Source organism: Emydura macquarii, unplaced genomic scaffold (genome assembly GCF_026122565.2).
Source record: "Emydura macquarii macquarii isolate MOO-44397 ecotype Brisbane River unplaced genomic scaffold, CSIRO-AGI_Emac_v2 contig_67, whole genome shotgun sequence".
NCBI lineage: Eukaryota > Metazoa > Chordata > Testudines > Chelidae > Emydura > Emydura macquarii.
In genome coordinates, this window is record NW_027130204.1 from 10967910 (window position 1) to 10984447 (window position 16538).

Sequence of the window (16538 nt, forward strand, 5' to 3'; positions counted from 1 at the left end):
AAATGAAGAGAATTAACTTTGAACCTTATGCTATCAGGCCAAAATTTACTACTGGGCGCTGTGAACAAACTGTTTACCAGCCCATGGGATTAAGATTTATACACACTTCTATTTGTATCCTTAGTAGTCTACTGACTCAGCACCAGCATTTGAATAGCAAGCCATGTATATAAAGAACTATTAACAGGTCTTGTCACCTTCTGTTCTGGAGCCTAGTGATCCATAATAAATAGCGAAGAGCTACTGGAATCAGGCACTGAAATTCATGGTCTCATCATCACTGATAAGACCGAGGACATTTCAAGTTAATACCTGTATTGGTTCACATCCAGGTTAATTCTTTTGTTTTCTTAGGGCTCGTTTACACTGTCCCACAGTTCAGTCTATGGGGTTGTGAACATCAGTGAGCACCAAAGTGCTGCACTGTCACTCCCCTGCGTGGATGCTGTATTTAAACTTAAAGGTTCCTCTTTGGGATTATGATATGTAAATTAAGAATCTTTTAGTTCACACCTGCAGCACCCACACAGGGCAGTGACAGCGCAGTACTGTAGCATGCACTGCTATTCACACCCCAGTAGTCCATACTGCAGGGTAATGTAGGCATAGCCTTAGATGACAAATGATAAAAACTGAAATTAGGAGACAGAATGTATCTGCTCAGCTCTCTAAATATTTAAAGTTACTTAATGGTAAAAACGAGGCATAGAGCAGTCAAGAGATTTGATAAAAGTGTTTCAGCAGGTCACTGATTGACACCTGATCAAACCACTAGACTTTCCTTCCTTTATAAAGTTATTGTAGCAAAGAGATTTATCCAAGAACACAAAGGAAGAATTTTATTATTCATACTGAAGTGTTAGTCTTACCCCATCATGAATGCAGTACCCAGAAATATCTTAAAGACAGATTAGTACAGTAGATATTGCTGCTAGTAGCAGATAAACTTTTCCTTTTAAGAAGCTCTGCATCAGTCTTTAAATAAAAGCTTCATCAATTTATGATGGGAAGTGATTTATGAGGGAAGTAATATTTCCTTTACTTCATGATTATTAAGACTAACATTTACCTGGAGGAAACTGTCTTGACAGCAAAGGAATTCGGTCTTCTTCATGATGGACTCAGCAGTTAACACCAATTCATTTTTACTAAGAGCTGGTTCACTTTGACATGGATAGACCGCCTTAAGCAACAACATGAAGAGTTATACTTCTATATATACACAGCACAGGGGCACTACATTAAACATTTCAGAGATTAGTTCTGTTTTCTCCATGGACCACAGAGTCCCTTAACTCTTCACTGAAGAGTGTCCCAATTATATATGTATTTTTCTGATTACACAAATCAAATCACATCCAATCACAGAAGTCCAAATTGCCATGTCCACAGAAAACTTTTAGTCTTTGTCAAGATAAAATATGAACATTCAACAAACATGAAGAGATGTTCAGCATGCCGTCAAGTGTTTCACAATACCATGTTAGGCTTGGAGACAACCAACAAGGCTCTTCCTGTGAGCTGAAAAATCCAACACCACAAGAAAAATTTACAAAACACTACTGTGTGCAAGAACCCAGCTCATCACCCAGTTAAGTTAATGGTAGTCCAACTATTTACTTCAGTGCGCTTTGGGTCAGGCACTAACAGTGTGCCCATAACATCTTTAAAAACCCCAAATGCTAATCTAGTCACTCATTTCTAAAGAGAGCTCTAGAATTCTTTACTTAACATAAACCTGATAAAAAACGTCCAACTGATAGATCTGGAAAGAATTTGAGTTTTAATTCTAATGTAATAATTTCTTTTACTTTCATGTTGATCATGACACTTCTTTCTTTTCTATGCCCCAAATGCTATTTCATGCCTCTGAAATCTAGAGAGCCTAAACGCATTTCAAACAGATTTCATAATATCTTACTCTGATATTGTCCAGGACTCGCTTGAATTCCAAAGGTTCGTCTTTGCCTTCCATGGCAGCAGGATCTAAACCATCTCCCCCATAAATGAACTGTATAATGTCACCAGTAGAACTTCTGACAGTCAGATCATATTGAGAGCAAAGATCTTCAAGAGATTTCACCAGCCGTCTCTGGAGGGGGGAGGAGAGAAGGGGAAGTAAAGAAAGGAATATCCATGAATTTCATATACTATCCGTAAGATTTAATTTTATATTCCCCTCTGGGGTTGGGAGCGGGTGGGACGACACAAAAAACCCTCAGCAGTAATATGTCACAGCAACAAAGTCTGCAAGCTTTCCTCTCCCTATCTCACACATGTGTGTAGTCTCTTTGGAGGCAACAACTTATGTGAGGGTCCAGAGACAGAGACTGGGCACTGCAGGGGAGACTCAGAACTGGAAGGCTGCTAGTGTCACCCTGCAAGGAGTAACCAGGCTGGTGGAAGCCAAGGTGAGGTCATTATGCTGTAAGCAGGCTGCTGGTGCCAGGACTCTGAGCCAAAGCTGCACAGCACAGAAGCACCCATCGGTACAAGGCAGACAGTGACTGGCCTGGGTGAACCCCCTAAGCATCACAACCTGAAAATGCTTTTAGTTTGTTTTGTAGTTGACTAAATTTCAAGTCAATAGTGTCCCTTTGTGACTGAATGCACCCCTATATTCACACATTAAATTCTATTGTAATAATCTTTGTACAAAATATGCCTTGTGAGGTCTCATTTGAAAACTAATAACTTGCTGGTCAATAATATCACGGTAAAATGTGTGTAGCAACATTATATGTAAAGTTATGGATTCCCCGAATGACATTGATGGCACATATTCAAACCCACCTAGTCCCGATTAGGCAGGACTGGTCAAGCAGATCTTAGAACAAAGGAATGTGTTTTTAGTTCAATTTACATATAATTAGTAATAAGGTCCTTGAAAAAGCAAGAGGGAGACATGGCACATCTACATTTTAGCAAACAGCATGAAACCTCTTTCACAATAAGACCTCTTGTCTCCATCCTGACAGCTGGAAGGAACTTTATCTAGGGGTAATCCTCAGGAAAATGCATTTCAGAGGGTGACTGAACTATAAAAGGGACAAAAACACCCCAAGTTCTCTCTCTCTCTCTCTCTCTTTCATCTAAGACAACAAAAGAAACAGCCTATGGACTTTGGGAGCAGATCCTGACCTGAAACTTGGTCAGCAATGTTTCTGGAAACCCATGGTAAGAATTTCACCTTGAAAAAAGTTTTCAAATTAGACTTGCAAGTTTAAAAACATTTTATTTCTCTTGTAAACGTTTCTGACTTTAATGCGTTGTACTTGTACTGACACTCTCTTTATAGTTTTATTATTTAATTAAAGCTAATCCAGTGGGGGAAAACTCCATTTATGGTAGCAAACTGTTGTAAAATGATCCCCTTTAAGGGGCAAGGGACCTAATATATCTTGACAGCCCAGGAGAGAGCTGGGCAGCATAGAACACACGTTTTTTGGGGAAAATCTGAGACTCTGAGTGTGTTGGAGTCATCCTGCAAGTAGTAACCAAGGCTGCTGGAAACCAGAGTTGGTCTGGTATTGGTGACAGGCTGCTGGGGTCAATGTTGCTGGACCAGGACTGTGGCTGTATGCAGACACTCAGATGTGACCTGAATGATGCAAGCAGCCCAGGTGGGAGCTACAGCAGCAAAGCAATGTGAGGCAGCCAAAGTTTCAAGGACGGTGGTGACACAGGCCCCCATTGGTCTGGATTGCAACCCAGAATGTCAAACCCTCTAAACGGGATCAGAGATTGCACCCAAATAAATTGAATAATGCCTCTAAATAAGAACTTCAATACTATCTTAAGCACTCAAGTACGTGGATTTCAAAAGCACTCATATGGGCTTAACTCTGATTAAAATCAATGGCAGAATTCCCATTTACCTAAATGGAAGCAGAGTTAGCCAAGCCTTGAGCTATTTTTGAACAATATCACACACCTTAAAATAAGTTTTCATTCCTGAAGGGGTCAAATTCTGCTTGTCTTACATGAGTCACCCCACTGAAGACATCGAGTCTATTCACCCAAGTGTGCCCCACGAAAGTCCATGCTTACAACTCTGCTTTTCTTCTGGTGGTTCAGACCACGAGTTTAAAGTTTCACTGGTTTAATCTTTGTTTTTACTGGAATAATGACTAAGTGATCAAAGCATCACCACAGGTGTCTGATTAAGAAATGCTGTGAGCATGATCCACTGAGGTGCCCCAGGCCACCATTAACTTCAAGAGAAACTGAAGACACTTGCCACTTTGCTCAGCAAATTAGGACCCTTCTGAACAAGGATTTGTCACTGTACTGAGAAGGTAAGATAATCACACTCCTGTGTCACTTAATGAAAGCCCATTTTAGAAGACAAATCCAGCACCTGAGCAATGAGATTTAACTGCACCTCACATAAAAATATGGCGGACAACCATAACTCTCTTGCAAAACCAAAACTGTTACATATATGTAACCACTGTCGAGCATTACCTGCATATATCCAGTTTCGGCTGTTTTTACAGCTGTATCAACTAGACCTTCACGACCAGCCATTGTATGGAAGAAGAACTCAGTAGGAGTCAAGCCAGAATAGAAGCTATTGGCAACAAAACCTTTTGCTGCTGGAAGCTAGAGGGGAAGGGAAAAAAAGTTCCAAATGTCTTCAATAGAAAAACATTTACATACAGAAAAACTAAGTCTAACAGGACCCTAGGCACACTCTCCTGAGTTGCAACCTGGTTGGAGGACAATATGAATACTCATTTTTGGGTGGGAAGGAAGAAGTATGGCAGAGACATTAATTCTACTTGAACTGTCCAAATCTGGCCCCATGGTACATGGACTATGTATCATGGTTCAGTGTGTTGGAGTTTCTAATTTTTTTGAATAGTTTGTTTTGGCCATTGATGAAGATCTGGTTAATGGATTTTACACAACCTGCACACAATGGATTGATACCATTATTTTAACTAGCAGTCTCAAGATAGGCCTGTATTAACATGGAAACAGTTCTACTCTCTTGACCCTAAGAAAATGGTCCCTGCACAACGGGACCAAGAACCATTGATATAAAGTTAGCAGTACTATTTGTCGTGCTGTATCTGTTCTACAGAGAATTTTAGATGCCAGAGTGAACCATCTATTTCACATGCACTAAAAATTCTTGAAATCAAATCATAAAAGCAAAACCAGCAGCACAGCAGCCATGAGAAACCTTAGAGCAGCAAATTGTTCAAGGGAAAAGAAAAAAAAGGGCTAAGATTAAGGGAATCTATTGACTATAAGAAATATAAGAACCATGAATGTATCCTCAGTGGTGTTCTTAAAGTTATTTCAACAAATATTAATTTAACGTATTAAAGTACTGTTTAACTATTTCAAGGAAGGGACTATGTGGCAGAAAAGAGCAACCAGAAGTTACAAGCTTAGTTTTTAGGTTCAGGCTAATTAAGATGTCTGGAAACAAATGAAGGCAAAAAAGCATCAGCTCTCCCTCCCTACTTCCCTATTCAAAATGTTGTATTTGAACAATATGGTGTTACCCTCATTCTTAGAGGTGGTCCTTCCATTGGTGAAGGACTGAGTAGTGACTCATCTGAGCTTAGCTCCAGTTCATGGATGAATTTCATTAAATCCTGTTTAGTGCAAGGCTACTGACCTTACAGTGCTTCTCAAAGTGAGGCAGAGATCTATTTTCAAATCCATCAGGCACTCGTGACCCACTGATAGCCTGCTGTCCCACACAGGCAATCATCTGGGATATGTTAATGAAGGAACCTGGAGAAATAAATGACATCAAAATTAGCAATCCTCTATAAAAGGATCCTTGTTCAAATTGGAGATCAGGAGCGCGCACCACTTACTAGGTCATCAGAAGTTTGCACATTTAAAAAAACAGTCAGTCAGTCAATTAAACTCTTCAGTTACTTATCTTATTCAGTTAAACTTACATTCACAGACTGGCAATACCAAGCTAAATTAAGTCGTCCCTACAAGGAATTCCCACACCAATCAATCAATCTAGTTTTCTTTGGATCATGGATCTTTATGAAATTCTTATTTGATTATAGGCCTTACGTTAACTTGTTTGGTATTTTTTATTATATTATCTACAGCCTATCATCCAAGTCTGTTAACAAAATTTGTTGTTGTAATTTCATTGCTCAACACCTCTTCTGCAGTTGACAGATGCAATAACTACTTTAAAAACCCATCTTGAATCTAGAATCTTCAGTTTCTCTGCAGACATAGCATCAATTGATTAACTCCTTCTGAAAACAGTCAAAACAAGACTTGCTCAGCTTTCATCTCAAGATCCCAAAGTGTTTTACAAATATTAATAAAACTTCTTCACCCCATGAAGTATTATACCCATTTGATACAGATGGGTAAATGGATGCAGAGAGCTAAATTGACTTGCCCATGGTCACACAGGAAATTAGTGGCAAAGATCAGACAATATCCAAACAAGAAAAGAAAAACAACTACTCAAATGATCTTGTAGAAGCAGAGCAGCAGAGATCAGGAAAATGGAACATGAAATGATTTGGTAGTGGAAGTGGGAAGTCTTCCCGATAATTATTTTTTCTGGTGTATTTACGTGTTTGAGGAGTTATTTGACCTTGGGGTAACAGTCTGTGTATTTCTACAAGAGTCCCAGGGACACCTAAAGTGCTGGATGGATGCTCTTGTTGTAGAAAGATGCTAGCTTTACCTTCCGAAGGTATGGGTGGCAACAATACAGGCTATGAATCTAATACTTACACAGGTGCATGTTTTAGACAAAACAGACTACATAATGTTTAACAGAAAGGCAGAATAAGTGATTCTCGTATAAGAACATAAGAGCAAATAATGTAGGCAAAATTTCACACAATTCCAAAAGTTGACTTATCTTACCTTTAGAACCACAGAGAGCCATAATAAGGGGACTATTACTTTTATCTAGTTCTCTGAGACAGGCACTGCCAGCATGGTCTCTGATCACAGAGAGCTCTTTAAGGATTAAGGCCTAGAATGAGAGTTTTGACATTTAGTATTAGTAACAGATAATATGCACATAGCAGTGTACTAAGGCCAGCCACCAAAAAAAACTTCAGTAGCATTCTGTATGAAGTCTAAAATAGCATCAAAAAGGCAAAGAGAACATTACTAAGACTAAAAAAATTTTGCTTTTTGAAATGCATTAGAATCTTAGTGGTATGAACTATAGAATAGGAGACCCACTATAGACTGGCAAAACTATGCCACTAAGACAATAAGCAAATGTATTTAAAATATATTGCATCACAAATAGTACTTGTTCATGTGTCAAGTCTATGTCCTATAATGTATTTGATGCAAGCACTAAATTTAGTAACATGAGATCTTACTACTACTCTCTATTTTGAGAAGTATGGGAAAACTGTGGCTTGTTGTGACCAGCATCAGATTTGAGGATTAGCAAAGTGAGATCCTATTTTAGTGTTTTATATCTTAAGAAAAATAATGATTTAGCATTTCTATGACTAGAATAGATTAACAGTTTCAAGCATTTGTCCTCTTAAGATATGACATCTATATAACTACCCAGATTCTTCAACTTAGGCACATATTTAAGTACAACTCTATATTCCCTGCAGTTTTCAAGCAATCATATTTAGGACACACTACATATATAAGCTTCACTGCAAATTTACATCAATCTATGATTCAAATCTCAGCAATAAACCATCTTGTAATAGGCTGGTATTGAGATTTGTTTCATCAGTCCTGTCTGTAAGTAAGGCTGGTTTTGGCCTAGTTTGTAGTTTGCCTGACAAGAGCAAAAGGTACTTTAAATGACTCTGTCATCAAGTAAACTTATTTACAAGAACTATATAGGACAGAGGAGGAAGTTTTTAAACATAGGATGTGCTTAAGTTGAACAACATATCTATAAATTGTGTTGCCAAAAGAAGTTAGCAAAAAGGACTGGAAAGTCCCAAAAAAGCCCTATGCAGAGAAACAGGTCAAAGTGACCTGGCCAAAATATGCACAATCACTCAGAAAACACAAAAATGACAGCAAAAAGTTACATGCCAATTAAAGTTCACACGAGTATTGTATGAGTTACATAAAAGATACTTAACATTCATGATACTTAATGCTGATTGGAAGATATCTAACGAATACATAATTTGGATGTGTAATAAAACGTGATAATGGGCAGTTGGAACTTCGTTTCCACGATACCCCTATGCCCCAGAAGAAAGTAACAGGCTGTGGCTTTTTTCATATGTCTGTTGTTTCATACTTGAATAATAGTTGTAATGGAAAGGTATGCTTTCGGTTAAAATAAAGATTTGATTTAATAAACTTGAGTGTCTCGGCCTGAATGTGTGTAGCACTCATCCAACACTATTTTAACAAGCAAAGCACCACTCACCTCTAACGTCTCTTCTGCGGTACAGCCAGGCTGCTGCTGCAGTTTGCCAGTGTTCAAAGCTTCAATGTATTCATCACATTTCTTATAGCCAGCATTCAGAAGTTCATATTTAGCCTTTAGCAGCCCCTGTCCCGGAGTTACATCACCAATCCCAATTGAGAACCCACGGTTAGCTATAGTAAAATTACAAAAAGGATATTGACATATGAAAGAATTCCCGTTCACGGAGTTCTATGCAGGTAACTATCACAGAATTTTTTCCATTGTACGTAATTTGCAAATGCATCTCTTGAATTCAAGACAATGTTGTGAACAGATACTAAATTGATGGAAATAGAGAAAAAAAGTGTCTCATTGGTTTTTCTTTGTCTAAATAGGCTACATTTTTAATAGAAACCTTCCTGGATTTAGGTTACATTTTTACATTAAAATATCATTATACAACTAAATGAACTTTCCACGCTACTTACAGAGGTAAACAGGAGCAAGCCTGGCTAGCCGTGACATAGCATCTGCAGCCTCTACCTGTCCCCAGTCTCTCAGCAGAATGTAAAATATATTGTTCTTGGATCCAGATCCTAAGGTTCCTTTGTCCATACTGCCACTCATCAACTGGCTATTCTGGATTGTAACATCTGGAGGCACAAAGGAAAATAGTGAAAGCCTGATGCCCTAAGACACCAGGAGCTTTTAAACTTGTGTTACCCGTAATTTAGCAGGTAGTAGTTTAATCATAAAAGTCTTGGTTGTAAAAACAAAAACAAAAGCCAGAAAACACACACATTTAATATGCCTGTAGAAGTACAACCCTGAATAAAAACGATGCAGGGAAAGTGTCTCCAAAGTGATCCTCCCACATAATTCCATTTCCCATATACTTACATCTATTTCCCATCCTTTCCCCAGGTACATGCTTGAATCGCCACTTTTTTTTTTTAGAAACTGTAGTAGCCCATAATGTAGACGCAACCATACCACCACCAATTTTTATTTTTCAACTCTCATGGAAGAATTAAATGAATGAAAGCAATTTTAAATCTTCAGAGAGATATCTTAAATTAGTCCATTTTTGTTCACACGGTTTAAAATACAATTAGGGCAAATCAATGAAAACAGTTTCCCAGCCAAAAGTCAGACTTAACTTTGATAAAAATATTAAGTGACTATAGTGGGCAAAGAATCATTTGTTCCTAAATAAAATTCTCCTCCTAAGTCATAATTGGGCATAATAGCACTAGAAAAATCAAATCCTTGTGTTTCTGGGATTAAGAGTTGCAGAATTTCAGTGAGTAGATAGCAGCACCTCTCTATTATTTAAACAACTTTCCAAGGATTTTGAAATTCACTTGTGCTGCACATCTTAGAAGGTACATCTCTAATGTAAAAAGATATGCTAGGCTATATTGTCTCTTTAATTAGAAGTGTACCTTTAAGATGATACACATTTTAGACTTGTGCCTGAAAGCTGTATGCTTCAAAGGACTTTTTTTCAGCAAAAATAGTCTATTGCAGATATTACACCTTCCTTGTGAATTTTTCCTTTCAGGTAATAAAAAAATTGAGGTCCCTTCTCAACATGAACTTTAAGCACTTACTATATAAGCAAGCAAGCAAGCAACTTAATACGTGAGCACGCCAACTGAAATATGCTCCATTCAAAAAAGGGCATGGGTATATAGATGGACTTAAGTCACTGCACTATCCTTGCTCGCTAATGGTACACCATGGTTATATGTACACTAGGAATAGGTCAACTAGCTTATTAAGTGCTCCTAGTGAGAGCACAGCTATACCCAAAACTCCATGCTTTGTGCTGATATAGTAATTCCACCCCCCTTAAGTCAAACAAGCAATACCAGCAAAAGCACAGCTTTGCTGGTGTAATGGCATCATCACTAGGATTTCTGCTGGCACAGCTATGTGGGTCAGGAGTCTCACCTTTTCACCCCTCAGCTGACACAGGTCTACTGGCAGACCTGACCTATTATTTAATTATTTATTTAAAACAGAAATGCAACAAATTCTGCTTGCGGAACAGTAAATGTTAGCTATTGATATTCATTAATGACTGAATACACAGCAACAGCCATGTTGGCATTTCATGAGACCTTGCAGAAGCAGTGAGATTTTTCCAGAGGAACAGGTATGCCAGAGACTGCAACACTAACTTCAGAGAAACTCAGAGGGATCATCACTTCCTCTGAAGCTGCCAACACCATTAACCTGAGGTTTCCACCAACACCTTCTCAGATCTGTCACATCCCTCTGCAGTTTCTTCGTATGGTGGGACAATTTTCTTGGGTTTACATTGCTCTGCTCCTCTGCAGCTTGTTCAGTGTGAAGAAAAAGGTGGCAGGGATATGGGGTAAAAAAAACTAACAAAAACAGAGGAAGTATTTTTCTGGTTACAGAAATAGTTAACTAGGAACCACTGGTTTAATAGCCCCTCCCGGCAGCCAGCCAGATATACTAGATCCTGAGGAGGACAAAGAATTGATCCCCCACCCACCTGGGTTCCAGGTTTTTACAGCAGCCATAGAGGATAAGGATAGAGGTACAAGAACTTTCCAAGGACCATGGAAAGCTGGTTACTCCTTCTGAAAACTCACCATGCTCATACCCAGTCACTCAATGTTGCCATCTTGTAACTATCTTTGAATCCTCTCTTACCTTCTCATTGCCATGATTTCATCAAGTCTTATCAGTGTCCCTACACATCCAGCAGATCTCAGTCCCCATTACCAAAGCTCTGTTTCACACCAAGAGCCTCTCTTTGCTTGGTCTCCAGTAGCCACCTTCTCTTTTCTGGCTTCCATTACTCTCCTTTTTGGGCAATGATGAGCAGCCAAATCCATCTTCCCTTCCTGCTGACGCCACTTTGCCATCGCTCTGTGTTCCCACATAGGTATTCAATTCCCTCTCTGCAACTTAGAGGCCCTACACAACCCTGCTCCTATCTCCCACCAGTCCCTTCACCGCAGTGTTTTGTCATTCTCCACCCACACTTGCTGTACCCAATCCACTACTCTATCACTGGACCTACAATCAAAGTGTCCTCACTTCCCCTTCACTTCTCTCTGCCGCCTTGTACCTCAGTCCGAACTTTAAACATATCAGAGAATGTGTAATTTGCTTCTTGTATAGCAACTCATCTTTGCTCCTTCTCTGCTTTCCTTATCACCTTCCTTGGTCTAGCTTCACATTCTGCATTTGTCAAGTTTAAAACTATAAGATCTTTGGGGCAAAGATTAGGTTTTTTAAAAATCTCTCTAAGGTGTCATGAACAGTTAGGTGCCATATACATTTGTATTAGTAAAATGCACAATTTTTCCTTAGTTTTCTATGTCCAAGCGAACATCAACTTTTGAGAAATTGCCTGATTTGTATGTGAGCAGATATTTAACATATCCTTGCATTTTTTTACTAACATTTTCATATTTAACAGTGAAAAACAGCATTTAGCAGCATTTTTTCTCAGTTACATTTCCCTGTTGTGAACTTAATTACAGATAAGTGATTTGAATTCGGATTTGTTATGAATGGATAACAGAGTTGAGCAGTCAACGTCACTCACAAGAATCATTGACACACAGATCCTCCCCTCTGCCACAGTATTGTTTGCCCTTGGTTCGGAGGTTGGCTTTCACAGGACAGTCATCACTAGGTTTGAGAATGAGGCTGAAGACCTGCTTTCCTGTCCACAAGGTAACAGGCTGGAGGGAACAAAGGGGAAGTATCAGAAACAGTCAGAATGTTTTCGATAAGGTTACAGTATCAAAACAGCCAATTTCAATGTGATGTTCTGCAACTTTGTTTAATACATCGGTGGAACAACCTGTGCCAGCCAGTTTGCTGGGATGGCTGCCATTATTCACTTACTTAAGCGAAAACAGAAACCCCACTACCCTGAGGAATCGGAACTTCATTGTTTTTGGATGAAGAACAGAGAGCAGTTGTATGTGCAACACCCTCTCCCCACCACCACTTCACTCTGACGCTGGTTGAAATAAAAGCAAAAAGATGATCACTATCTTCACTTCAGCCCTCCCAATTACACTGCTGTGAAACTAGTTTCTCTTTTTCAGTATACAGTGCTTGTGTGCATTTGGCTTGGAGATGACATTGTTATGTACTTCAGCCAAACGAAATACAGCTAGCCAACATAAGCAACTGCCACAAACAACTAAGTCTACATCAGTCGTTTGGCAAAACGGAAACTAGTTCATGGAATCAGTGTCTTGTTACAAATGAAAATCATTACCTCACCTGGAAACTGACTTCCCCCTAAATGCTTTGGCCTTTGCCTTAGATGACCATTATCCTTTGATGCTCCAGTTCCACTATCCTCTAAACAGATGAATAATTGAACACTCCAGCAAATGGATATTTATCACTTTTAAGATCACTCTAGGTACCAGTATAAATGTTCATTTGTAAGTCATTACTTAATATTTTATTCAGCAGATAACCACAATGCATGCATCAAACTCCTCTACATCACAATAAAAAGTGCATGAGTATCTTCTCCAAACACCTGTATACTGATTATGTATAAACACTACATTACAGACTTATGTATGTCATGAGAATTAAAAACTGTGCAGCTGAATATGAAATAGGACCGTAGGCAGCTATGGAGCAAAGCTCTTCCCTGCTCTTCTTCTTCCATCCCAGATCCTGCCCCCCCCCCAAACTCAAGCCCTACAACTCCCAATTGTCCCCCACCATCCCTATGGCCTCTTCACTGTCTTAAATGTTCTAGAGTCCCCATGGCACTGCTGTATATTGTAGGGGAGGGGCGGAGGACAAGTCAGTGGGAATGTGTGTGTGTGCGGGGAGGGTAGGCGGGGGGAAGGGCAGGAGATTAAATGGGAAAATGGGGGATCAAGTTCCTCTGCACCAAGGCATGTGCACTGAACCCACAGGGCTCCTCAATGCACAGAGGGGGCAACAGGTAAAGTAACCAGTACCACATGAGCCATTCAAGTTCTGATGCACCAATATGCAGCTTCCCCCACCCAATCAAATTCCCTGGCCCTACTCAGACTCCCTGGCTTCAGCACACATGAAGTAGCATCAGGACTGGGGTCAGTGAGCACTGGAAGGTACAGACTCAGATGACAATCACATCACCTACATTCCAACCCTTCATATCTGTAGACAACTTCCCCTGCATCTATATTCCTTGTTTAGCAAGATTTCTCAGGTATGAGAGATTAGGGCTGCTGTCTTTCAAACTATAGGAAGTACGTGGAGGCAGCACAACATGCCAATATGCATATAGTTGATTCAGTGTAGTGGAGAGCCAAAGCATAGACAGTTTGGGTACACTGCAGTGCCCTAGTTATTCTCCCTGAACTCCACCATTTTTCCCTCCCCATGGCCCTATCGTATGATTCTCATAGCATGGCTTTCTGATCCATTGAGAAGTTAAAACAGCAGCGTGGAGCTCTGCTTCTCTCCCCATCCCCATGCACAACATGTTTACAGCACAAGTCACCGCTCAAAGAACAACTGTTGCTAAGATGCTGGCTATGAGAATGAGTCAAGTATGCAAAACATCCAAGAGAAATCATGGCCAAAACTCTTTGCAACAGTTAAGATAAAAGAACAGGATCACACACCTTTAGGATTGTTGGGGGTGGAAGGCGAACTTTAATCTTCTCATCCTTACCAACCAGGATAGAAGCAATAATTTGACAGGCTTTCGCTCGGTCAAAAAAGGTGTCTTTTAGTGTGAGAAGATAGGCACCTGGAATGTGAAAAAAGGTTAACCTGATAGACTGAAGTAGACTTGAAAAATGATTGCATGTTAAGTATTACTCTAACCATTAGTTATCCACTTAATGCATGAGATGACAGCCAAGCAGATGTAATGTTGGCTGTAAGTTCTTTCCTTGCACTTATAATTTTTAAATGAAGGCTTGTACCAGTAATTTATAAACTTAGAAAGTTATTTTTTCCCCTATTAGATTTAAAGTCTGAAAGACCATCTGAGGATTGCTGTCAAACGTCCTCTTCCTTATGAGGTCTCTGGCCACTGATATAGCCATTAAACATTTTCTAGGACATTAAATAAGCTTGCAGACACATAAACCTACTATAAACTTCAAGCTGATGGTGTTGTTTAAAAAAATATTACAAGTAACCCCGTCATGCCAGATCATAACTGAAAAACACTGTGTAGCATCATTTTCGTTGCTTCATAGCCATGGAATCAATGTTGTCTGTTTCCATAGGTTTTGCAACAGGGCAGAGAAAAACATTTTTAGAAACTGAAAACCTGGCTGTAAAACCACAAACACTGGAAGGGGCTTCAGATAGGTACACTCTTAACATTCCAGGAGAACTGATGAAGTTTCAGATTAATACTGTCCCAAAAGATCATTTGTTTTGTTGTACCTATGTAATTTGATTTGTGAAGACAGATTTATAGATTAACGTGGGACATTTTGGATTTTCGAAAAAAGGAAACAATTGTTAAGTCACACACACATCTCTAAACTGAGCTTTACATACAGACCTGTAAGAAAATCTTGAATAGCAGCAATCAAAGGCTCTCCATTTCTTGGGGTTACCAAGTTTGCTTTGGTCTGTAGAGTGTAAGAATGAAAAATTAGTATTACTTGAAATATTCTGTGGAGAAGATGAACTTTATACAGTACTATGTGTTACTTATTGCAATACAAGTGAAAGAACAGATCTTTTAAGACTGTGCTTGAAACATAGATATTAAGGGTCCAATCCCATAGTTTAAGAGTTAGTTTAAGAGTTAGGATTTACTCTAGTATGTAGGACAAATGCTGTAAACTAGAGGAATCCCTTGTTTAGACCCTATCCTAGCCTTATAGCTAATACACATGCACATCTAACCTATGGAAATCAGTAGGGAAAGACTAGGGAAGATAGGTACTGCCTTGCAAACTGTGTTCACTACCAGCCACCAGATATAGGGATCCAAAGCAGTGGCACATGTACAAACACATTTTGCTCAGAAAACAAAAAATGGCAGCCACACCTGGCATGTTTGGACGTTACTTTCCAATCATTTGTGGGGAAAAGGGAAAAAAATCAACAGATGCCAGAAAGACAGATACCCAAACACACAAGAAAAGCCACAGAGAGAAAAAGTTATGTTAGTAACAAACCTATATCACACAGCTGTTTAAGCAAGACTATGGAGTCTAACTGTAACAGACTCTTGGTCAGAGGGGGAGAGTAGTTTTTACTCATGTAGTGGTTGAAGTGTTCAGTCAAGTTACAATTACAAGGGATCGTATTGCTGGTGGCTCTTGTAAAGTTGTGAGTTTGGTGAACTCCCATTGATCTAAAAATACAGGATCCTGCTCATACAGAAATGCAATATCACATTAGCACAAACCAGACAGAAAGATACTCCATTTACCCCCATCAGAATCAGTGCTTCTGCTTTGGCCTCCTCTGTTTGAGGAAGATGAAGGTTCATTTCATCTCCATCAAAATCTGCATTGTATGGTGTACAGACACATTCGTTAAACCTGAAGGTTCTGTGGGGCTTCACTCTAGCCTGCAGAAGAGATAAAAAGTGATACTGCAGATAGTGATTCATATCAAATTTACAAGATTCCAGAAGTTAAAAAAAGTTTTGAGAGTGGTTTCCTTGCAAACCGTGCTTTTACATTTTTTTAAATTATGAAGATACCTGAGACACTATATCTAATTACTTGTTTTAATTTACACAGAAACTGGTGGAGGCTCACCAGGTGACAATGAAGTTAAATTAATTTATTTACTAACACCTTTACCATGCAATATTGCTTGAGAAATACAAGATGCAGTATATTCTTAGGCATCAGAGCGCATATTAACACTATAAAAATTAAAATTTTGCATCTATACACATGCATGCACAGACACAAATATAAATATGTAAGCAAATTTTATGTAAATCAGTGGAATTTGAACAAAAGACTGCGCTCAGTTTCAATTTGATTCCTATGCACAAGCAGAAAACTATTTTGTTTGGATCATTTCCATATAGTGCTGTTTTTCGATGCAAAATATCATCAGTTTGAGTGAAAGAATAAAACAAAACTAAACAACTAAAGGTTAAGCTTGCATGCTAGCCAGATGCCAGGGTGAGGGTAGTGGTTGGGGTGTGTGTCTGTATACTTAC

At 39.1% G+C, this 16538-nt stretch overlaps 1 protein-coding gene across 3 annotated transcripts in view; it reads right to left on the reverse strand.

The window, feature by feature from the left end:
- Window positions 1–16538, reverse strand: part of POLR3A (RNA polymerase III subunit A) — a 46266-nt gene that overhangs the window by 18063 nt on the left and 11665 nt on the right. For all 3 annotated transcript variants that reach the window (XM_067539552.1, XM_067539543.1, XM_067539561.1), the window contains 11 exons: window positions 15789–15929; window positions 14907–14976; window positions 14008–14135; window positions 11958–12096; window positions 8854–9018; window positions 8384–8556; window positions 6877–6988; window positions 5636–5754; window positions 4468–4605; window positions 1922–2092; window positions 1070–1183 (listed from right to left, as the gene is read on the reverse strand). In XM_067539552.1, the coding sequence (XP_067395653.1) occupies window positions 1070–1183; window positions 1922–2092; window positions 4468–4605; window positions 5636–5754; window positions 6877–6988; window positions 8384–8556; window positions 8854–9018; window positions 11958–12096; window positions 14008–14135; window positions 14907–14976; window positions 15789–15929 (1470 nt within the window). The remainder of the gene's footprint in view (window positions 1–1069; window positions 1184–1921; window positions 2093–4467; window positions 4606–5635; window positions 5755–6876; window positions 6989–8383; window positions 8557–8853; window positions 9019–11957; window positions 12097–14007; window positions 14136–14906; window positions 14977–15788; window positions 15930–16538) is intronic.